Raw genomic sequence first — 24,474 nt, 5'->3', positions numbered from 1 at the left:
TTATTTGTGATTATGATATACTATGCACGACAAATCTAACCAATAGGGAAAGCTGCATATAAATGAACCAGTTTTTAAAGATGAAGACCTTATGACTTCATATAAATAATATTTCAGCCATAGCATTTTTAAGAAATCAAAGTATTTTCAAGTGCTTCAAGAGTGGTTACATTCTCAAAGCCACAAAAGTTTAAGAAAAAACAAAATCCAAAATTTGCTAATGGAGTTATCTAACAAGTACAGGATAAGCTCCATGGGTGAAATATCCAAGCTTAACTGACATATTCCTCCAGAAAGAAAAGTGATCCCTAGGAAGATGACATATTGTAATTTACTTGTCAGGCTTCATCTCTTTGAATACTCACCGCTCAAAAAGGTGGCATGAGAATTCAGAATCTGAAACTCTCCCTAGATTTTATAAATCTGAATGGTATCTTCAGGTGAAGACAACTAAATCAGCAATTTCCATGAAAACATGGATAAAAGCTGTACCAAATTAGACTATTTATATGGTTAAGTGAGAAACCTGGGATCAAGCACCCTTCTCAGTTGATTTCCAGCCTGGTATCTGAATCACTAAGTATTAGACTGGGACAAGAAGGCTGCTTGAATGGGTCCATTGTACAGTCAGAAATGTAGCATCAGCCATAGAATGGTCAGTTTTACAACAGGGTGCAAAATAAGACAATACTTCCCGGACATTCTAGACCATGAATACAACTTAAAACTGCTGGACTCAACGCTGTGCTGTTACATTTTTTCCAAGTCTGTTTTCTGGGCCAGATCTCTCAAATTACTTAGATACAGAGTTTCATTATTCTGATGATCCCAGACAGACTTGTGTAAAAGAGAGATACCAAGTTGTTTTTATCAGCCAAGACAGAGAAATGAAATTGGGATGCACATACACTTTTGTGAATATGTGGCTTCTTTATTCTGAACTTGAAGACCTCAAACACCAGATTTTTCTTTTCGTTATTTTAATATTATGCCACTACAGATTCCTGGTATCAAATTACAAATGTTCACTGAATAAACTCAACATCATGATGGAAGCATATAAAATAGTTTCAAGCCAACTAAAACCTCACAACCAGATGTAGGAAATCTGCAATGTGCAAAGGGCTTGGCAGCTCTCTCAAACACATCTACACAAAACTAGACAGCAAAAAGCTATCTTGAGACTAGCTCTTTTATCATTATATTCCCCATCTTCCCTTTGGAAGAAAGGAAGTGGCAGCCAAACACTGATTATGAATTTCCTCAACTAATTTACTTTTCCTTTATATTCGATCAGTCTGGGCTATTTTTATAGAGACTAATAAATGTTTATGAGTGATTTCTTGATTCCCACAGTGACTATGGGGCATTTGCAAGTTCCTCGATTCTTTACAAAATAAGCCCAGAAAAAAAGCATGCCATGGGGAAGAAAACAGGTCATTCAATACATATATCCAGCAAAATTCAGCATTTGTACTCAGCTCCTGTTTGTAGAGAAGACAATCAGAAAGGATTTCCCCACAGAAAAAAAGCATCAAGACTCTAAAGCCAAGGAGTTACGCATGAGAAGGCACAGAGTTGTTAGTCCTTACAGTTTTCATTAATTCAGACATCTTGTCACTGAAGATGAAAGAACCAGTGAACAAAAAAGTAAACAGATTCTCATTATTAAAACATAAGAAAAAGCTATTTGAAAACTTCAGTCTATTTTTCTGGTTGTCATTGTCTCTCCTTAACAGTTAAACCACTGAACAATAAAATGTAAGGCAGAGAAAAGCAATGGTGAAAATTTACAGAACTTTTTCTAAATGCAGTATTTCAGATTCACACATATTGGAGCATGTTGAAGGACTAGAAATTCAGTCTTCCATGGCACTCAGTACCACTGTTCCAATGACCAGGAAACTGATGGGAACTATTTAATAAATGAGCTATTAATACCATAATGACTATAACTATATATTTGCCATCCTAATTTACACATTGAATTTCTTTTCTGTCTCAATTCTTCGTCCATTACTGCCAATATTTTAAACACAGATTTTAAGACTTCATAAAAAAAATGTCTTCTACATGCAAGTATTTCAGAGGCAGATATGGTCTTTGTGTATAATATATATCAGTATATTTTTTTCAAGAAACTATACTGAAAGTAACCTAGCTTAGAAGCCCTATCAAACTGACATCCACACAGCAAAGTAGTGATTAAGAATTCCATTTAATCTTTTAAGTTAATTTACCTGTTGATCAGTTGATGTACGCTGCTGAACTGCATCATGGCTCACAGAGCCTTTTTTGCCTTGTATCCTGCCAGGTGGAGGAGGAGGAATCACACCTGAATATGAAGCTGGGTTTTCAGCATCTGAAGAATACAAGGCTGTGTGTCTTGACTCTTGTTCATTTTTTGACACAACAAATCTGGGAAGAGGGAGGTCCTTTACTGTTAAAAAAATAAAGCAGGACATTTACTATACATAAGTATGATAATTAAAAATAAAAACACCAATCTATTTTGAAGCTAAAATTTCACATGTGACTCAATTCCTTACACACCGAGACTTCTGCAATAGTCAAGCCAACACCTGGCAGCTGGAAAAAGCAAATACCTGTTCTGCACTAGATTCTGCTACCCAAGTTCTGACTTTAGTACACCAAGATGGCTTCATATTGCTCCTTACAGCTTTGCACCACAACAGTGCATTAAATGCAGCAGCAACCAGATAACCTGGATTTAGCTTATTTTTTGTTAGTTTTGTCATTTCATTACTGAAGCATGATTTTCAGAATTTATCTACCATTTCTAGCACGTAAAAAGAATATTCATATAGAATGGTTCACCAGCAAAACAAATGCTAAAATACTGCAGAATATTCAGCAACATCTTTTGGTGAGATAACGTCATGTTCATATTTACAACAGACAATATAATCTAGTAATAACACAGAGCGTGACTGCTGCTTAAGCACACCTATGCATATTCTTCTACAACAAAAGCTGAATTAGCTAATTTGGAATACTGGAAATACAATTGCAAATATTTTAATGTCACCTCACTTTGATATGAACAACTGAAATGTTGTTCCTACAAAATGCTAGGAAGCCCAGTAGCTTTATGTACTGTGGTTCAGAGTAGCCCAACACAGAAATGAGACTATGTAAACCTTCAATTTCCCACTGCAAGGTTTCTACCATTTTTCTCCCAACTGCAATCTTCTTCATGCTACACTGAATAAACATAAATTGTGAATGTGCTGTACAGCTGACTTGGAAATTATGTCTCCAACACAAAATTACAAGCATGGCTCAAATTTAATTTCTCTTGCTGACTGCTTACGTAAATTACTCCTGCTACTGAGAATGAGTCAGTGGTACTACAACTATATTAAAATACGAGATGAAATTGCATACTGTTTATTGCATGAGAATAGTACCCCATGCTGCAGCAGGAAAGTAACATAACTAAACAGCAAACCACAGCCAGGCAAAAAGTGAAAAAGCCATTGCGTACAAGCAAAAATGTGTATGTCTGCAAAACCAGGAAAATACAGACACCAGATGATCCAACTGACACAGGGGAAGTCTGTGCAATTGGCTGTGCCAGCACGAGTCACAAAATAATAGGGGACTCAAAAGAAACACAAAATACCCTACTGTCTTCTTTAAAAGCAAGACTAGATAAATATAGGTTTGTTTCTAACTTCCTACATGACTAACCTTCTATTTTTACCTCTCTCCTCTCTGACTTTTTCCAGTAACAGCAGAAAAATCTCATTTCAACACTTCAATATTTGTTACCATTCGGAAATCCTTCAATTATAAATGTGAGAGTTGTCATGAAGGGAACTAACTCTTGATATTGAATATATTAAAGAGTTCTCTGTACTTTTTATGCTCACATCCTTCCTAATATTTATTTCCACCAAAACCTGCATTCCATACTTAAAAAATATATATTGCTTTGAAATAGACATCGCTCATTCATGTCTCAATTTTCAGCTTCCTGGAAGGAAAATTTTCTGGGACAAAGGAACAACAGCTTTGGAGGCTTGTAATATAATAACTAATGCCAGTATTCTTATTCTACTGCCCATCTGAGTAATCCAAAGAGCACTTCAGAACCAGCTGGACCACACTTATGTCAGACTTAGTATTCAAAATTTGACTGAGTTTCCACTCAGCAACTCAGATAAAGCAGATTTCTTGTCTACTGACAAGACACATCAAAAAGCAAAAGGAACAAGTAGGAAGGTGAAAGAAATTCATAAAATAAATGAATGAAGAAAATTAAGAAAATCAATGAAACATGCATAAAACGGAGAGCTAAGAAGTAAATGTCTAAAAATATAAGCTTTAACTAATTTAAAATGTCTGAAGAGAGAAAGAATATAGAACATAGTTTGGGAGTCTCTAACAGTTCGTCTTCAAAACATCTTGGAGATGTAATGTGGGTAGAACTAAGTTTGCAAAGCTCAGAATCATTTTATCAGCCTCCTGCATTTTAGTCGTTGAGTTAGCTGTTATAACAACACTTGAATCATTCTAGAAGCAGGAAATTCATAGACAGGACTGGAACCACTGCAACCAAGGCAACAGACCATAGCTAAAAACAGTTAGGGTAAAAATAAATGTTCTCTCTATCGTACTTGGTGTATTTTGTAGGCTTGGAACCAGTTACAGAAAATTATTCCTAGAAGTTCAGAAATCATTACAAGTATTTCTAATATTGTCATGAATCAAGGAAATTATCAATGTGAAATTAAAGTTAACTCTGTACCTTCATTTACTTCTTTCCTTCAAAATTATCGTGACTTCTTTTTATAAAAATAGAAAAGCTCTTTCTGATTAAGGCACCTTGCATTAAAATAAGACCAAGCTTATAAAATCCCTGTAAAATGCCTACATACAGGCAAGAAAAATGTCTTTCCCTCCTCCAACAGGCATTTGATGAGAAATTCTGTAATTGTTTGATCAAGTTCCAGTTTTATCAGTATTATGAGTTGAAGTTCTTCTTCCAGCCTTCTGATTTTAGGGCATTCTGCTCAACTTGCTAAAGCTTTAGATTAGGGAACACATCAGGAAAACTAGGGAAATGGTTTATAAACACACAGTGGCTTATAAACAGAAAGGAGCTTGAATACTAGCAAAACATTGACTAATACAATACACTTTTCCAAAAAGCTACAAAACCCCATGAAAGCAGTATAAACAGTTTGTATGAGCCTAGAATAAACACAACTGTGAATGTATACACAGTGATTCCTTTCTTTTTTATAGCTTTGTCAAACACTTCAGTCATATTGTTTTTAACCATCTCCTTAACTGCTGTTTAATCTATATCCTTTAGATACAAAAACCTCCTAAGACTTCTTTTATTTACTAGCATATAAAAATCATACCAGTATTCTACAGACATGAAATCTACTAGGAAAGTCACTCTAAGGCAAAACTGTGCTCTAAAGATATTTTTAACTTGTGAGTTATGTATTATAATGCAAGGGCTAAAGTGCCTTAAAACTCATTACTTCATCTTCCTAAGTCTCTTTTCATCTTACAGAACAACAAGGACATGGAGCTACTTATCTCTTCAGAAGGCAACAGGAGAGCCTCACATCAAAGCTCTTCCTGTGGCTCTAAACCATCTTCCTGGAATAAGCCTTCCTCCTGTTTCACCTCTTTCACCACCCACACCACAGCTGACCTTTAAAAAGTAGGGTAACAGGTGATTTGGCTGGTAACAGACTTTTTAGATCTTTTACCTGAGTTCTGGGAAGGCTTTTCACTCAGAAAAAAAATCTTAAACTAATCTTCATATCTGTTCTTAGAAGGGAAAAAACTGTCAAACCAAGTGCAAAGAAATGTAATGCTAGAAAAGATAACCTTCTGTTTCTCATAATCAAGGCTTTGGAAACCCAGCAGCTACAAAAGCCTGCAAATGCTGCATTCTTCTTCTTCCAGTTTACATTCTCCTCTTAGTACTTTACTCAGAGGACATGGCACACAATTTCTCACATCAGTAATCTATAGAATCAACCTGCTCCTACGTAGTAGGTACAAGTTGTTCATTCGTCCCATAGTGAATGCAATACTTTTTCAACAAGTTAAGAATTTCAACTGATATTTATTGCACAGTAACACTCTTTCTGTCTCTCCACTTTTTTAAATTTGCAACATGTATAAAGACACATGACACTAATTTACAAGGTTACTCTGTAAGAATATGTGAGCCAACTACCAGCAACTCAATCCTCACTCCCCCGATCCTGTGATTTACCTGTATTTAAGCTTTCCACTCTTAGAGGGAGACCAGATTGGGCCACAGCAACAAGTTTCAAAGCAATGTAAAATTGACTTCTTCCGAAATAGCCAAGTCTTGTTGCACCACAGAGCTCCATAATCTGAAATGAAACACAGTTACTTACAGAAAGAAATTTTAAACACAACTGCTAAACAGATTTCATATATTTCAGAGTAGCATGCTGTGTTTTCAAACATACTGACTGCATCCTGCTCCACAATGATGACCTGCAATCTTATTCAAGGGCATTCCAGTTTGTGCCAGGTCACTGATAAGATACTAAGCATGACACATTCCAAATCAGGATCTCAAAGCCAAATTATCCAGTCTGCCTTTTTATCTACTGAGCAGTCTCATCTAGTCTGCAATGTTCTAAATGAGACACAAGGATGCCCCTGAAATACCACAGTGAAGCACTTGTTATAGTCAATGTAGATGGCATCACGGCTTCAGTCTCCCCAACAACAGTTCCAGAAAATCTGGTCGGCAAAAATTCTTGGTATTCCTAATTACTGTTTTCACCTTCATATGCCATCTAAACAGACATCTAAACAGACTGGCTTCACAATTCCTCAGGGACCAAACTGGAGCTGACCAGCATGCAGTTCCCCGATTAAATCTTCCTTTACATTCCTGAAGATGACTGTAACATTTTTCTCCAGTCACTGAGATGCAACCCTGATCTCCACAACTTTTTGAAGAGAAAGATGGCTTGCAACATTAGCTAGCTCTCTCACCATGCTCAGAAGAATCCCATCTAATCCAATGGATTTAATATTTCTCTAGAGACCCAATATAATTTTCTAATACTACTAATTTCTCTCCATCTCAGGCACAGAAGTCCATGAGACTTTGCCTGTGACCATCAGTGCAGAGACCATCAGTGCAGAGAATCTCAGTCTAATTTACACCCATGGGCATTAATTTCTGTCCTCACCCCTCCCACCTGAGCTCAGTTATGTTCTCTTGTTGGCAAACCTGGTCTCTTTTCACATCTGCTCATTTTCCTAACTACTGGGATGTACTATTACTGGACTTAGAGAAAGTTGTCCTGAAAGGTTTCACAGCTTTCATAGAACACAATTGAGAGTGCAGAGGAGCCCTACTTGCAGTCAAGTTCCTTCCAAACTTCTTCCAAAAGAAGAAGTGAACTATATTTTCACATAACAATAACTGAGCCACTCGATGCACAAGCTGTTAGCCTGTGTACTTCAGCACCACTGGATCAGAAAACAGACTTCAGTAACTCCATCCAATGAATCAGATGAGTTTATCAACTACAGCTGAGCCAGACACAGTTCAACAAAGAGCTACTTAGTTATCACTTTGCCATGCACCAGGATTCTGGAACCTCATGAAAATAAGTTGCTGTAAAACCTATTATGGGAAGCTGCGGGAAGTTGACAAACAGTTACAAATAAATCACAAGAGGATCAGCAGGTTTAGGGCTGTACATGCAGCTCAGATCCTGCTGGACAAAAACTACTGCATTAGATCAGTTGTCTGTGCCTGCATCACACTTCACACAGTTGTCCCGCAGCTCCTCGGTTATTTCTGTTTTCCCACTGTAGTATTTCTGCAGCATGATGTCTGGAGAGAAGTCAGGGGATCACAGGGCATTTTCCAAAATCCATTGAATAAAAAACTAATTCAGTCTAGTTGAATGCAACACACTAATTTCAACAGGTCAGTTGGACTACAAAAAGTGCCACCAGGAAAGAAATGATAGTGTAAATTGACAGATGACAATTCAAATAAAAACTGAGGCATCAACACCTAAACCTTTACTCAACCTCAAACTAATGACAAAAATAAATACACCGAGTTTAAATAACTAGCAGAGCTAAAGCAGTGGAGATTCTAGAGACAGCTGGGAATCAAAACCAGTGTGACAGCAAAAGTAATTATTTTTAAAGTACTGTATGCTGGAAGATTGATGGAACATCCAAATACTTGACTACAAGCAAAATAGAAAAAGCTTGTGGATTCAGTGGCCTAGCACCAACAGATCAGTTAACCAGACTCTCATGAGTCTTATGAAAAGAAGCAATGATAGAGGCATTTTGAGCTTATGGAATCATTAGGCAGTAAAGGCTTTGTGCAATTTCAAAGCCAGTGCTGAACTACAAATTACCTTTTGTTGGAGCTTGGCAGTACTGCCAGATAGAAAAAAAACTTCCCTTAAAAACTGAATTAATAACTAAGCTACTGTGACAGGTAAGTATGAGACAGGAAAGTCAAGCATGGATTCAAGGGAAATATATATAAATACACCAGATGCAAGTATTAAGAAAAGCAAAAATATAAGTATACAAAAACAAAACCAGAAACAAACAAAAAAAACCAAACCCAACCAACAAAACCCAAAGAAAACCAAAAACAAAACCCCCACCCAATCCTCCCCACCTATCCTCCCCCAAAAAGAATGTTCTTCTGCTGCTGAACAAGGGGTGTCAAATCCACTCCTAGCTAGCTAAAGAAGTCCTCTTTTCAAATACAGAATATAACCTCATAAGAAACATGACTGAAGGTTGAGTAAAAATCATTAGATGAAAACATCTAGTCAAAACTTCTCTGCTGAGTGACATCATGACCGAACATATTCAAAACAGTATACCTGGAAATTCCCTGAAGCAAGATTTAAGCATGAAACAGGCAATAAGCTATACTGAATAGGGGAATAATAATAAAAAAAAATAATCAAAGGATTGCTTCTCTGAGATTTAGTTTAGGGCTTTCATCTCCTTAAGAAGAGAGAGGATAAGGAATTTCCCTAAACTCTTCAAGGAATGCAGAGCCATCTTCAAGATAAAATGCTTCACAATTGTTTTAATCTCCTTAGATATGAAGAACCTGAGGTAACACTACTGCAATTTACTAGAGTATGGCAAACAACTCTGTGAAGCTCCAGAATTGTTGAAAGCTGTTGATGCAAAAAAAAACCCCAACAACAACAACAACAACAAAACCCCAACCCAAACAAACAAAAAACCCACAAAACCACACCTCGGTGCAGTAGCTGTGAATTATTAAATTGCATGTTCAGTCATCATACTGCAAAGATGTAACAGCAGCATCAGAAATACCAGGAGCTGGCAGAAACCAGACATGGCTGGGAAGCACTATGTTGTTGAAGGGTACTGTTTCAAGCACATACCTTCTACAACCCTTAGAGGTTTCAAATAAGAGGCTCTTGAACTTGGAGAGGTTTGTGAACCTTCACAAATTCCAGATCAAGTGGAACAAATCATTTCTTTACCAAATGCAGTGAAACACACTTCCCAGAACTCAGGAAATCTCCCTGGGAGAGTCTTCCAGAATATCAGTCTCCCTGCCCCCAGGTTCTTCTACAAGGCAAATGAAGCCCATTATCTGTAAATATTATTCATGCAAAAGTACAGCAGTATTTAAACAGGGATGACTTCAAGGCTAAAACAATAAATGAAGCAACATACATGCCACCTACATAGTAAAGATAAAAATATTTCATCTGCTTGAAGAGTTACCTAAGTACTTACTGTTCCATACCAGAGGGTGGCAAGAGGCAAGACCTGAAGACAACTTCAGCAGGCTGGAAGTTACAACATACATGCTGTGTGCTAATGGAGGGGGGAGTGAACATACTTAGAGAAGGATCTTTTGTATCATTTCATCCAAACTAGGACATTGTTGATTAAAAAAGAAGTCTTACACCAAGAATATAAACATGAAAATTGTTCAACACAAAGAAACCCTACACAGAATCACAGAATAGTTGAACTTGGAAAGGCCTTCTGGAGATCATTTGCTCCACCTCACCCTGCTCAAAGCAGGCTCAGCAGGTTGCTTTGGACTGTGTCCAGTTGGGATTTCGACTATATATATCCAAGTAGCGAAACTCTACAACCCACTCTAGACAACCTACTTGAGTGATCACCTTTACAGTAACAAAGTTTTCTCTTATGTTTGAATTCAACAAAGATCACAAACAATACCATGTAAACCATGCACCAGAAATACAAAACAAGTTTTCACATTCATTTAACAAGATATATTTGACACAAACTTGAGTTAAACCAAAGCATATGAATATACTTGTGCTTCAATATTTAGAAAATTTAGAAAAAAAATTATTTTAAGTTTCACTGTACATATTAACAATAACCTTCAAATGAAAAACAGGCATTACATTAAAAATTAGTTTACTTAAGATATAAAAAGATAAAATTTTCAATATAATAACTTGCTTCAGTTTTGTTAATAAAAATGTAACTGTGGATTGATTTTAATTCACAGTTTAAAATTTTGAAATGTATCATATTAACAATATTATTTCTGTATCTCGTACACAGTAGTTCATTGATGAGAAGTCTGAAGTTCTCTGCAAACTGAAAACATATGACAGAACATTTTCCAATTTAAAAACTTACTGGAATGCAACCTCAAATTGAGTTCTAGAACACAGTCTTGCAACGACACTCTCCTGAAGTCATGCATTCCACTCACCACAGCTACAGCCAAAATTAGACACATCTCTAATGTAATTCAGGTGTGTGTAATGCAAGTTGAAAAAATGTTTCCTAATCATTGCTATTGCAGCAGAAAACCCCCCACCATCCCCCTGTACACCTAAGAACTATGAAAATCTCCTTCACTCGTTTCTTCCTAGCTTGAATACATTTCTTTCCTACCAGTTTGTTATCTTCTAATCACATTATTCTGCAGCTGCTGTTAGATCAATTCCTGTGACTTCATTTATCTCAATCTACCCCACTAATTGCTGACCACAGCCTGGCACAGTTTTCCAACTATAGTCTCTCACCTATTGTCAACTGGACAAAGCAATACTGATTAGTCTGCTATTATTAGTAGAATTTTAACTTCTCTTCAAAAATCACCCTTGACAGGTAGCTTCACAGATGCAACAGTTGTTGCGCTGTGCAACAGGAGCAAGACAGAGAACTGACAAAGATCCTTCTTTTGATGAGTTATTTTTAACCAAGTCAAGTCTCTGACCCAGTTCTTCCAACAGCTCCACAAAGCTTGGCACAAGGTGGGACACAAATAAAAAAAACCAATTGTAGACAGATAAAAAAAGAATGCCACTAAAAGAAATAGTCCAAGTATTGCTCCAAATTCTACGTTTCAGCACATTGCAAACATTTAAACAGTCTTACACCTATCCAAAGATCATTTGCAAAATTCATCTATGAAGGATAATGAATACTGCTATATTTAGTATTCAGTCAGTGTGAAGCAAAAAATGTTCATGTGCTGCTGAACAGCAAGTATAAAATTACCTCTAATACATACATTTATCTTATTAGGTATTTAGGCATTGTAGTAAATACAGTTAATCAGTTGATACTAAGAATTCCAAGGAACAGACATATATTTAGGACATTTCTGTTCTCTGTTGCATAAGAAATAGTAACGTTTTACTGATTGCCCCACGAAGATGTATCTCAGTCAATTCCACAAACCTGGCCTCAGAACACACGCTTTGAAATAAAACCAATAGTGCTGAAGGGACTTCCAAGACAACACATGCTCTCTGGGAGTGAACTATTTAGTCTCATTGTCTGAACTTCTCCTAATACTTCTCTGCCCTTGATTTTCACACTGCACAGATCCACAGTGGAAGTACCCTGCTAAAATGCTATCGGGAAGAAAAAGCTACTCATCAGCTTGGACAATTAATTCTCTATAGATACTTAGAACTAAGATTTCCCATTCCACAGGTCATTTCAGGGTAAAACATACATCTGTTTCAGTTAAATGAAATTTCAGAATTAATCACATCAGAACTAATTAGCTGTTCAAAAAATGACCCAGTATTTTAAAGCTCAGAGGAATTATTCTGCCCCTGTACTCTGGGATCTGTTTTACAAGCATGCTCACTCCCTGAGTATGGGTAGCCAGAATTGGAGTCATGCTTTCACTTTGTAATAGAAAAGTAGTGAAAAGCACTGGAAATTTAAAACTCTGATTTATGACAGATAATAAATTCTTCACAAGTGAATATACTGAACACACACACAAAAACCTCATAGAACTTTTATTACTGGTGGTGCTTTTTGAATCAGTTATACTTTAGGTAATTCCAGAACTTGACCCATTCCAAAAGCAGTTAGCAACAGTTCCTAGTAGCATGCAGATTCACAGTGCATTAGACTCCTATATTAAAAACACTTCCTAATGCAGTAGAGTAGCTTCTTTGATTTTTCCATTTGTAAAGTTTGTGGTCTTACTAACAGCTTTTACAAAAACTCTACACATGAATCTGACTTGCAGAGCCTCTCATGCAGAGCTCCGTGGCTCTCCAGAGGTCAGCAATTCCCTTCTGATTTGGTATGATGATGGCAACCACCACCCATCAATCCACAAAGATGAGGCAAATGCACCCTACATGCAACTACAAGACCATGACTTAGGGAGACCACTTCTCCAAATATCTAGAGTAACAGATTGCCCTACTTGACTACAAATCAAATAAAATACTGTCATATGCCCTCAAAAACAGGGCAGAATAATGAATTTTACACCCTTCTGATAGTTCAGTAGTACCAACAAAGGAAAATACAGATAGCCAGATGAAGCCTCACTTAGAAAGCAACTACCATCCTCCCAAGTAAAAAGTCACACCTGGAAGATCTCAAGGCAGAGTTGCTCTTTGCTTGTATTAAGACTTTATCTACTGCTGTTTTTTTGCCATAGTATGTGTTCATGAGAAAGACACTTTACAAGCAGAAATGGTAATAAAGCAGCCAGAAGAACTGGAAATTAAAAAAAAAATCTCAAACAGCAAGAGACAGCCTGGGGAACTACAAGAACCACTTCTCATTTTTGATGCATAAAGAGAGGCTCTTTTAAAGTGAAATATTCCACATACCCGTGTTCTCTTACTATGTAATTTTACATATTTAGCTTAAGCTAAATAGCTCCTCCCTCCTCTGCTCTCAGCTGCAGCTCTCCATCCCTGAGCAGTAACTGCTGCTTATCTGTCTGGTCACACAATGTGATTACACCACTCAGCAAGCCAACAAGAAGTTACTGTGTTAATTATTTTCCCTTTTATTAAACTGAATCTGTCTACTGTTCAACCAACAAACACCTCAGCAGAGCTTCAGAAGTTATCTACTCACAGGCTTTACTTACAATAGAAGTAGTACAAGTTTTTATGAACAAACCACAATGAATTTTGTAGCATACATCTCTCACTCGTCAACATCAGATAGCTAGAACTTGTTTTAAGGTTTGCAGTTTATGTTTTTGACAAGCAAAGCCTGAAGCAGAAATGGCAAACAGGCCCCATCTGGCACACATGGAATGACATTCTTCGTCTGTAATCTTTTGAGGCACTTGGTCTTTTCCTTGCAATAATTAAAAGTCCAACTGAATACTTATGAAGACTAACCAAGTTTGCCCTAACTTTGTATGTTGTTTGCTTGTTCTTATGGTTGAAGTTTATGTGAGTAAATAGCTTCTGAAGCTCTACTGATCTTCAAAATGGAATTTATCTCCCTTAGCATAAACAAATTAATGGAATTACTTGCATATAATTATCAAGAAGGCATCTAGCTTCAGCAGGCACTGAAGAGATACTTCACAGATATTCTGTGGATACTCCTACCATGCAGCATTGAGTATATTTTTAGTATTTTTTAATACTAAAAGCTGAAGAGAGAAGCATTTTTACCGACATTTTCATTCTTTTCAGACCTTCTCTGTAATTCAAGCATTCCAATGATTGATACTCTTTGCTAACAATTATTTTCTTTCTTTTTCAGTTTTAACATTTTCCCCACACATCACCTTCCATTATTATGCCAGAACAATACTAACAGAGAAAAATCCTAAAGAATGAGCACATGCTTCTGGGTTTTTTGCTAATGTAAAACAAAGATTAAGGCACTCTCTGATCCCAGTTTTAGTGGTCATGCTGTGGCCTGGACAAATAGGATTGTCCTGGTCTGTTCCTGTTATTCCTGAGCACATCCATGTAAGTTTAGCTGAAGCTACTGTGTCCATTACTTTACACTCCTTTCCATCCCAGTCTTTTTTCCTCTGGGCATCAATCTGAGCACTGTTAATTAGTTACTTAGCTTTGCACTGCTCTCCTTCTCCCACTGAGGCCAAGAATCCTTAACGATGTGTCTATCAAAGTTTAAACAAACCTTGGTTAAAGTTCTAAATACTGCACATTTACAGAGCTACACTTGAGACTCCATTGTTAACATTAGGTCTTAAATTATTTTAGATTATTCAAATCAGAAAAAACAAATCATTCACACTATTGTAGTAATAACAATGACTTCTCCACAAAATTCCCAACTACTAGTCGGCAGTAGGAGTACGTCAGTACCTAATGCTAAATTTTACACAATTCATTCCTGGTCATGCTTTTCTGGGATTATGGAAGTTGAAAGATGTATTCAAAACTGAGCCTACTCATTGCTCTGTTACCATACTTCAGAAGCATTTTCGACATCAGAAGTCAATCATTCCAGAAATTCAGGTCAGACTGTCATCTTTTCCAAGTCTTTTAACCTCTCAAAACACAGTTCCTATACACAGTCAGACATGCCTAAGTTATGTTGTATTTTTTGTATAACAAGTGTAGGGATAATTTAACTCTTCTTAACCCTGGGTGGAAAAACAAGGAAGTCATGATCACCAACTTGGTACATTAATTTAGAAAGAATGACATTGCTGGTTTGAGAATAACCTTATGCTGAACAAAAATGCTAAAGGAAAGAGAATAAGAGGGAAATATATTCTTACATTAATCATTATTGGAACTCCACTGGGAAAAATCTGATTGTAAACATATTTCTCTCACACTCACTTCTGACTTCAAACTCATTTAAATGAACAGCAGAACTCCAAACTGACACCTAGGAATTCTACAACAAGGACTAACCTAAACCAGTAAATATTTATGACCGCATAGGTAGGAAACTTGTCTGCAAGGACTATTATTTTGAAAGCTAGTAAATACAATTGAAAATTCGTAGAGACTGCCAGCAAAGTCCTGTAATTTCACAGTATCTGCAGTAACATTTACTGAAGATTAGACTAAGATGAAGGCATGTTTGCCATTTTTCACAGTCAGTGAAGTGCTTAAAACTACTAACACAAGAGAAATTGCTTTTACCGGTAAAAGATCAAATTTACAATCCATAATTTTGTACAGCCAACTTGATTCAAAGACAGCTGCATTTGCCAAAGGCCCTGAAATTTCCGATTCTAGAATTCTATCCAGTTATGGCAGAAAGGATATTAATCACCCCTGCTGTCATCTGACAGCATGTTTAAAAAGAAAAGAATAAACTGTTTTCAAACTAAGCTGAGCTGTGATACTTGAAATTATCTGAGTGCTGTGTTGGCATACGGAATTATCAAAGAATTATTTGCTATGTAAGTGACTGTACAGTACAAATACCAATTTCAAAGGCTCAAAACCAATTACACTAATAAATCCACTGAAAACATATAGAAGTCTAATAGACTTCATCTAAAGTCCTAAAGTTTTGCCATTAACTTCCTGTCTTTTGTTTCAAAAAACAGTGACTGTTCTCTTCCTAAATGCTGCTGACATATGAGACCACTCCAACAATTAATTGAAAAAAGAAATTAATTTTCAGCCCATTATAGTCTCTGTGAAAGTAACATCACTTAAATAAACATTTTTACCAGAATTCTGCAGAAACTTAAAGCATAATTCACAGGATAAACAACAGATTAAAAGCCATTCCTGGCACTAACAGAAAGTACACTCTTATGTACCTCATCAATACAGGGAATCAAAGCTAACCTACTGCTCAGCTGAAAGAAGAATACACCATTAGAGTGACATTTAGTAGGAAAAAATAGGTGATTCACAAATCGGATATTTTTAACTGCAGATCCAGGCACTTACAACAGGTTTTTAACAACTCTTGTTTACTAAATGAGAACTGGGATACAGCATAATATATGAGTGCAAACATCTTTTATATGAAAATATATAAACATGTAAAAATTATATATAAATTAGGTAACATTATAACCATAAGTCTACAGATTCATAAATTTTATGGTGCTCAGGCTGAAAAAATACTACAGATTAGAAAGAAAATTGCTATAATTGAGGCATCTACATCGGAAGAATACCTAGATAATGACCTGTTGCAAATACTGCCTGAGAAGAAATCTAAACTATTTTTAAAATCTTTTCCATGTTACATTTTAATATAAGATTTTAAATAATAATAATTTTAAAAAAACAAACAAAAAACCCCACCCAAATATAAGAGTTGGATTAAATAAAGTGGTATTTTTTTTCATTTGGGCTTGTTACAGACTAGTTATCAGTATTAGAGAAAAAAGCTTTTTACACAGCACATATTTTTTAAAGATCTTAAAGTCCAAATTCATATGACTGAAAGGAAGGCATGAAATTTGCCATGTATAAGGAATTCTAATTTCTTACCCCATCAGTTCTCAAAGAACAGTAAATTCAGCAAATTAACCAAAACGAGTTTGAGTCTTCTGCATGTCTCTACCAAACAGGCAATCCTAAGCAAAGCATGCCCTGGTTCAACTTACATTCAAAGTTGGCATTTAGTAGATTCTACTGATTGGACAAACAGGTAGTTTTTCTGTAGAAAAAGTCACTGAAACAGTAACTGCAACGACACAATAATTGTGAACAAGTTGTTATTTTCTTAGATCCTTTCCTCTCTACATTAATTTTCCAACAAAGAAGCCAACATTTTAAATCAGGAATGTGCAATTTCATTTTGCCATGTTCTGCCTATAGATTGTAATTCTATTTATAATTGTGCTGCCTGTCAGCAGATGAGTTCTGGCATTTGAGAGAACCACCACTGCATCTTCTGTTCCCTCTATCTGCCAAAAACTACCACCCCAAGAACAACAGAAGGCAGCACATGCCAACATCTCAGAGTGTGGACTTCTCAGTGAAGCAGCTGCATCACAGGTACGCTCTTTCTTACAACTTCTCATGTGAGTGCAGCAAACTCTGAAAGAGAGTTGAGGTAGACAACCACAGCATAATTTTTTCCATCAATAAAACAAGAACAAGCAAAACTAATTTGTCTGTAAAGACTCCTTAAAAATAAATAAAAAGCTTGAAGTAGCTAACAAGAGCCAAAAACAGCTTTTCACTGGGTTTTTACTGGAGTAATGGAAGGCTGCTGTAATTGATGTAACTGGGCATAATTGTTCGATTTTTCTGTCAAAGACCTTTAACACTAAATTAGAAGTCAGGTAACACTGCTGTACAATGGCAGCACTGAAGATGACAGTTCATTCATTTTAGAGACAATACATGCCTACATATTTATAGTTTTATAGTAATGTTGTATTTTAAATCAAAATGCTTTGACTCATTCATTTCAGATGAGTATCATATGCACCAGTGACTTGCTTCTTGTCTGGTGAAGTTTCTGTGATTCATAATCAAGAGTACAAATTCAGAAAACATTCTATGATTAACTCACCTAAGTAAGAATTCTACAAATCAAACAAATGGAACAGCTACTATATTCATTCCATGCACAAGTTATGAGTTTCACAATATAAATTTTGGCTAACTGTACCTTTTACAAGCAATTTCCCCACCACTGCAGAGACACCAAAACCTGACTTTATTAGCATACATACACGAGCGTTTCAGGTCAGATGTGAAACATGCCTTCCAAGGCAATTTCCCTGAGCACACTCCTCTGTACAGCTACTCCAGAACAGGCAACTATGCTTTTTCTGTATCAAGCTAACCTAGAAGATACACCCTAGGACAGCACATAATGAATCTCAGCTAACATTCAGAGCACAGGACCAGGCTGGAACTCCAGCAAAGGGAAGCTCCTGAAGTGCATAAATACGGTGGATGACAGCTCCTCAGAATCACTCATGTTGCGTCACACTGCTTGCACACACACCAATGCACATGCAACTGAGCCACAAGCTGAGGCGAGTGAGAATTACATTTGACAAAACCCTCTAACTTTTGGCTGAACAAGCTCCATGGACCAGCTCACTGTCTGTTCAAAGGAAAGTCAGAGCCAGTTCCATCTTCCAGTGGTTTAAGCTAGCACAAACCCCATGCCAGGTCTCAACTAAAATATCCAATTGCTCTAGAACAAAGAAAGTTCTCTACTTCCCCTGTGTCAAAGGGTTTTCCTGCCTACTTTCTTGTGCTAGCACTGACATTCATTCAACCCCACAGTCACCTGATATGGAGTTATTACCAACAAAAAGCTGTGATTAATTTTCTGCTTACACAGCCCCTGATGCCAGTGTAAAACAGCATTGGACAGGCACGAGTGTCTCTGCAAGAAGGAACACGTGGCTGAGGGAAGACAGGAGCACCTTCTTCAGCGCCAACTCACCATTAGATTTTTGTCAGCTGCAGTGTGAAACCACACCCTGAGAGTGATCTGAAGACTCGTAACTGCTGTGAAGTAGCTGGACTTCTTACCCCAACATACATACTTTTATTCACTCTTTTATGCAAGTCTTCTACCTTAATGCTCATTTCAGGGATGTACAGAAAAAAGAAGAAATGTGGGTTAACAGAGACTGACGTTCTGACACATGCATCTTTGGCACGGTATTTCTATTCTGATAATAAAGCTGCCCCTTTGTAAATGTGTACAAAATAGACATCTAGCTTTTTCAGGACACTGTAGCTTGGTGTACAACACCCATAACTGTTTCAGTCTTCTATATGTTCATTTATCCCCACTAAATAGGCAGCTGACAGTGTCCCTCAGAGGGAGAAATGAAATTTATAAGGAACAATGAGACACACATATTAACTTTTGCTCCTGTAAGACAGATCTCTTACAAGAACGCAACTGTTTGCAAAAAAGACTGCACATATACCCTGCCTTTAGACAACAGACTTGCAAGTAAAACAAGTTATAAGTCTAAGAATGCAACTGTCAGACATTTTCATTTCCAATGGAATCAGTTATGAACTATTCAAAGGTACCTACCTGTAATATTGAAAAGGAAAATCTCCAAAGTAGTTCCTTAGGACTATTTGGTCCCCTTGAGCTTGAAGACCAACAGGTTTACGCTATGTTTTGCACACCTACAAATGTACTTAGCATTCATGTGACCAGTACTACACTTGCATTCCAGGATTATGTAAGGATTGGGTAACTGAATCAAGTTCACTTCCCCACAAGCATCAGGTGCTTCCAATGAACAGGTACAAACACAGCACCCATGTGGTCAAAAGAAAATTCCATCTCCTTCACAGGGTTTCTTTATTTCTTAAGCTATTTCATCTTGAAGTTTAAGTTTCACAGCTTCAGCTTCCAAAGCATCAAATTCAATTTCCCTTTGAAGAGCCCCAAAACAATAAATCCATGTCTGTGTTAACCTGGGCTAGAGCCATACCTTAAGAACACAAAATAACTAGACAACTAAATTCTTTTTGAAGTACAAGGTACTTCACAGGTGACCAACTGCGATTGCACAAGACACTCCTAACGGGTCAAACTGCTAAGGGCATTTCAACTTTCTTTGGACTATTTACAGTCTCATTCCTCGGGCAATCTAATATCTTGTTTGCCATTTTAACTGCAAAGTTCTCCTTGAGATCACTACAGTGATAAGCCAGGTCTGCTTCTTGAGTTAATTTATTTAGGACCCATGGAATGACGCCTGAGTAGTCCCTCTTCTTCAGATGCAGGAAAATATCTGACCTCCTCTGCAAAAGATAAGGATATCATCTCTGGACACTAGTTTTCAAGATTTCAGGTCTTTCCAAGTTCTTGCACTAAATTCCTGCATAAAATAAAATCTCTAGCACTAGCTTACCATACACTGATCCAGACAAGTTTTATGTAAAAGAAATTTCTAAATAGAGAGAAGATGTAAGCATCCACTTTCCCTGGGATGATTTTTCTCAAACTGGTTGGATGCACACAAAAAGCAGCAGTGGGTGGCCCTTGAGAAACCTTACCCATAATACTGAGCATGCAGACTCTCCTACCATTATGTCTAGTCTAGCAAGTCATCAAGTACTGGTTTTACCAGGAAGAACCATTTCTTATTCAGCTCTCTTCCACTTTGTTGTGTCTTAAACTCTTCTTAACTAATCAAGCTGGGAGGCCCAAAACACACCAACAGTAGCCCTAGTCAGTAAGTGCTCTCCTGGCACTGAATTTCAGTATCCTGCAATTCGTGTTTCTAGCAACAATAAGTTTAATACTTTGTTAAAAGGCCTGCTTATCTCACGAGGCTGAGGATGAAACCGCATAAAAGGCGGCACAGCTTTCTAAACACAGCTTTACCCACAGCAGCTTAAAAGACTACGTAAACTTTAAAGCACTGAACAATGACAGAGGGAACTGCAGAAGCAGCAAATTATTACAAATAGCTGTTCGTAAGAATGGTTCACTGGGAATACATTCCTCAAATAATCACACACGCACACCAAAGCAGACTTTCCCTTTCCTATGCAGGTAGCTCTGCAATACTGCTACATGTTTTAGAGGTAACCTGGCCAAGGAAGTGCTAAAACTGCGTGCACACATACTACAAGTATGGGCCAGCATCACTCTTAATGCCACATTTTTCCTTGTCAGAAACATTTGGCTAACTAACAGGTAGGTTAATTCCTGCCGGTAAGTGATGTCCAAAAAAGACTGCATGGCTGAGGCTACCAGTGTCAGTAGCTCCCAAGGACACAAAACCAAATTTCCTTCTGTGCTGCTCTTCATCAACAGATCGCAGGGACAATCTCACTCATCCCCCAAAAACACTCCGGGGTTCTCATGCTGTGGGTGGCCCTTGTCGGCACGGAATAATTTCCTACCAGTTGCTGGACGCTGCCAGCAGAGATACATCCAGCCCCTTCCCAGCCCTGCAGTCGGAGGTGCATAAGGGGAGGGGGGCTGGCACAGGGTGGACGGCGAACAACTCGCTGTGTCCCCTGCCCTTTCATTGCAGCCGGAGGGGCTCAGGTGGCCGGTCAGACAACAGCTCCGTCCTACTGTGTCCAGTCCTGGGCTCTTCAGTACAAGAATGACAAGGAGTTAACAGAGAGGGTCCAGCAGAGGGACACAAAGGCCATCAGGGGTCCAGAGCTCTGATCAGGACAGACTGACAGAGCTGGGCCCATATAGTCTAGAGAAGACTGAGAGAGGATCCCATTAATGCACATAAATATCTCAAAGGGGATGGTGCCAGACTCTTTTCAGTGGTGCCCAGTGACAGCATGAGGAGCAATGTCCACAAACTAAATCACAGTAAGTTTCACCTCAACATGAGTAAGAGCCTCCTTACACTGAGGGTGGCGAACATTGGCACAGGCTGCCCAGGGAGGTCGTGGAGTCTCTCTCTGGAGACATTCAAACCCCACCTGGACGCGTTCCTGTGTCACCTGCTCTAGGTGACCCTGCCTCGGCACGGGGCTGCGACTGGATGATCTCCACAGGTCCCTTCCAACCCCAAAGATTCAGCGATCCCCGAGTGCCCGCGGGCGGGACGACCCCCGCCCAAGGGCTGCGAGGCGGGCAGGGGGCGCGGGCCGGGCGGAGGGGAAGGGCCAGGCCGGGGCCATCTCGGCAGGGCGGGGCGGTGCCCGGGCCCGCCGACCCCCGGGGGCCCCGCGGCGGCGGCCGTACCTGCATGACCACGTCGTTGGGCAGCTGCGCGGCGCGGAAGAGCTCCAGGACGCGCCCGTTGGACGCCACCTTCTTGGTGCTCTCGGTGTCGCAGTAGGAGAAGAGGTCGCAGTAGTAGCGCTGCTCCGCCTCGCTCAGCGTCACCCCCTCCATCTTTTAGCGCCGCGGATCACCCGCATCCGGCGGCGGGGCCGGGGGGAGGCGGCGGTGCGGCGGCGCTGGGGGGGCACACACGGGACACACGCGCCGCCGGCGGCCGCGCGCGGGCGGCTGCTCGCACCTTCCCCCCGCCGCCCGCCCACGCGGCCGCGCGCCTGCGCGCCTCCCCCGCGCCTGCGCGCGCCGCCGCCCGGAAAGGGAGGCGTGGGGAGCGCCCAGCGCCGCGGGCAGCCCGCCCGCCCCCTCCGCGCCGGCGGCCGCGGCGGCGGCGGAAGCGCCGGGCCTGGGGGCGGGGCTAGCGGGGAGGGGGCCCAGCGGCGCTCCTCTCCGCCCCCGCCCCGCCCTGCGGTGCCGGCGCCATCTGCGGCGCCCTGGGGGCGGAGGGGCGGCGGCAGTAGTAGTAGTAGTAGTCGTAGTCCGCGGGCCCCGGCCCCGTGCTGCAGCGCCCCCTGTGGGTGTGGCGGCGCGGGGAGGGCGGCGGCCCCGCAGGCCAGAGCTCCGCGGGGCGCGGGCGCTCGGACCCCGGTGCGGGGGCGTCTCGCTCTCTGGCTCGGCCCGGACTGCACAGGCCCCCAGTAAATCACAGGACGCCCGATCATCCTGGCTTAGCGGATCGTGTGAGAGGCCGAGGCAGTGCCGAGCGGCTTCGCGAGCCTGCCTTCACAGAATCACAGAAACAATTAGGTTGGAAAAGATTTCTGAGATCACCGAGTCCAACCCATGACTGAACACTACCGTGTTCAACTAGAGCACAGCACTGAGCCTTACATATCTGCTGGGACAGTGATGCCACCACCTCCAGCGGCAGCCCATCCCAATGTCTGATCACCCTTTCTGCAAGAAATTCCTCCTAATGTCCGTCCTGAACCTTCACTGGTGCAGCTTGAAACAATGTCCTCTTGTCCTTTCGCTGGCTGCCTGGGAGAAGAGACGACCTGCACCTGCCCACACCCTTCTTTCAGGGAGTTGTAGACAGTGATAAGTTCTCCCCTGAGCCTCCTCCAGGCTAAATACTCCCAGGTGCCTCAGCTGCTCCTCATGCCCATCTGGACTTGCTCCAGCACCTCAATGTCTGTCCTGAATTGAAGGACCCAGAACTTGGACACAGTACTTGAAGTACAGCATCACCAGTGCTGAGTACAGGGGAATAATCACTTCTGTGGGGCTTGGGGCACTTGGCATCATCCCCAGTGCAGGTCCTGCTGATAACTGGTGAAGGATGGCCTTTATGCCATATAGGCACAGCTATAAGCGGTCGCCCTGCTCTGTATGCTTCCTCTTTCCACCATCACTACTATGTGCATCAACACCACATAGCACACAGTAAGTGGCCTGGATAATAGCTCCATACATCAGCCTTGTAAAGAAGAATAGGCAAGAGCTCACCTATCTCCACATCAAGAGCTCTTGCTCCATGTGTCTCTCTTGGCTGTGTTTTCCAAGCTTCTGTGTATTTCCTTGGGAAATGAACATACATAGATCTGTACAATGGTTTGGGTTGGAAGAAACATTAAAGATAATGTAGTTCTACCCCTTCTGCTATGAACAGAGACATTCTCCACTAAACCAGGTTGCTCAAAGCCCCATCCAACCTGGCCTTGACCATCTCCATAGATGGGGCATCCACACCTTTTCTGAGCGAAAAGTGCCCCACCACCTTTTCTGTTCCAGGGCCTCACCGCCCCCACAGTAAAAAATTTCTTCCTTATATTTTATCTAAACCTACTGTCTTTCACCTTGAAGCCATTCCCCCTTGTCCTGTCACTATATGCCCACATAAATAGTCACTCTCTATCTTTCTTGTAAGCTCCCTTCAGATGCTGGAAGGATGCAATTAGGTCCCCAGGTAGATCTATGCTTTTTCTGCAGTACACTAAACGAAACTGCCTCTGAACTACTTCGGTTTCTGGAGTACTGGAGGGCGTGTAACAAATGCCATGGTATCCTGCCTGACCTTTTGACTACCTCGTCTGATTTAAATCCTGCTGAGTTGGCAGTCCACTACTTCATATATTTCTATCTTAATTTATGTTTCTTTTCTTTTTCCACTTCACCTTCCATCACGACTCTTACAGCGTTTCTCTCTCCGGATTGCTGTTGCTGACTGCTCTACTTCTCTTAAGCACCTCACCCTTTCTGCCTCTTAAAATAGTTACATTTTGAATTTAGACTTTCATCTTTCTTGCTATTTGAAATACACAGTGTATCCTTTTGCTGCTAACTAAAGTTTCCGAAAATCACAGATATGTTAGCTTAATAGTTAAAATAACAGACAAAAGGTTCTTCCCAGAAATGTACCATTAACAAACTTTTGCAACTCCGATGACACTAATGATTAAACCACACAGCTCAATCACATTCTCAGTTAAAATTCCTCAAAACAGCCTATAT

At 39.9% G+C, this 24,474-nt stretch overlaps 1 protein-coding gene across 50 annotated transcripts in view; it reads right to left on the bottom strand.

The window, feature by feature from the left end:
* The window catches only part of REPS1 (RALBP1 associated Eps domain containing 1), a 62,150-nt gene extending 39,806 nt beyond the window's left edge, over positions 1 to 22,344 (bottom strand). For 45 of the 50 annotated variants that reach the window (XM_086877378.1, XM_086877407.1, XM_086877379.1 and 42 more), the window contains exons 1-3: positions 21,925 to 22,236; positions 6,272 to 6,395; positions 2,241 to 2,440 (exon numbers count right to left, since the gene is read on the bottom strand). In XM_086877378.1, coding sequence (XP_086733504.1) covers positions 2,241 to 2,440; positions 6,272 to 6,395; positions 21,925 to 22,077 — 477 coding nt within the window. In that variant the 5' untranslated portion in view covers positions 22,078 to 22,236. Of the gene's footprint in view, positions 1 to 2,240; positions 2,441 to 6,271; positions 6,396 to 21,924 lie in introns of all 50 variants that reach the window. The other 5 variants (XM_086877382.1, XM_086877412.1, XM_086877413.1 and 2 more) reach the window with 5 other exon arrangements.
* Positions 22,345 to 24,474: the final 2,130 nt, after the last annotated feature.

The sequence above is a fragment of the Cyanistes caeruleus genome, chromosome 2 (assembly GCF_971803275.1).
Source record: "Cyanistes caeruleus chromosome 2, bCyaCae1.hap1.1, whole genome shotgun sequence".
Taxonomy (NCBI): domain Eukaryota; kingdom Metazoa; phylum Chordata; class Aves; order Passeriformes; family Paridae; genus Cyanistes; species Cyanistes caeruleus.
The sequence above is the reverse complement of the archived record's forward strand: the minus strand, read 5'-3'. Positions and strand labels throughout refer to the sequence as shown.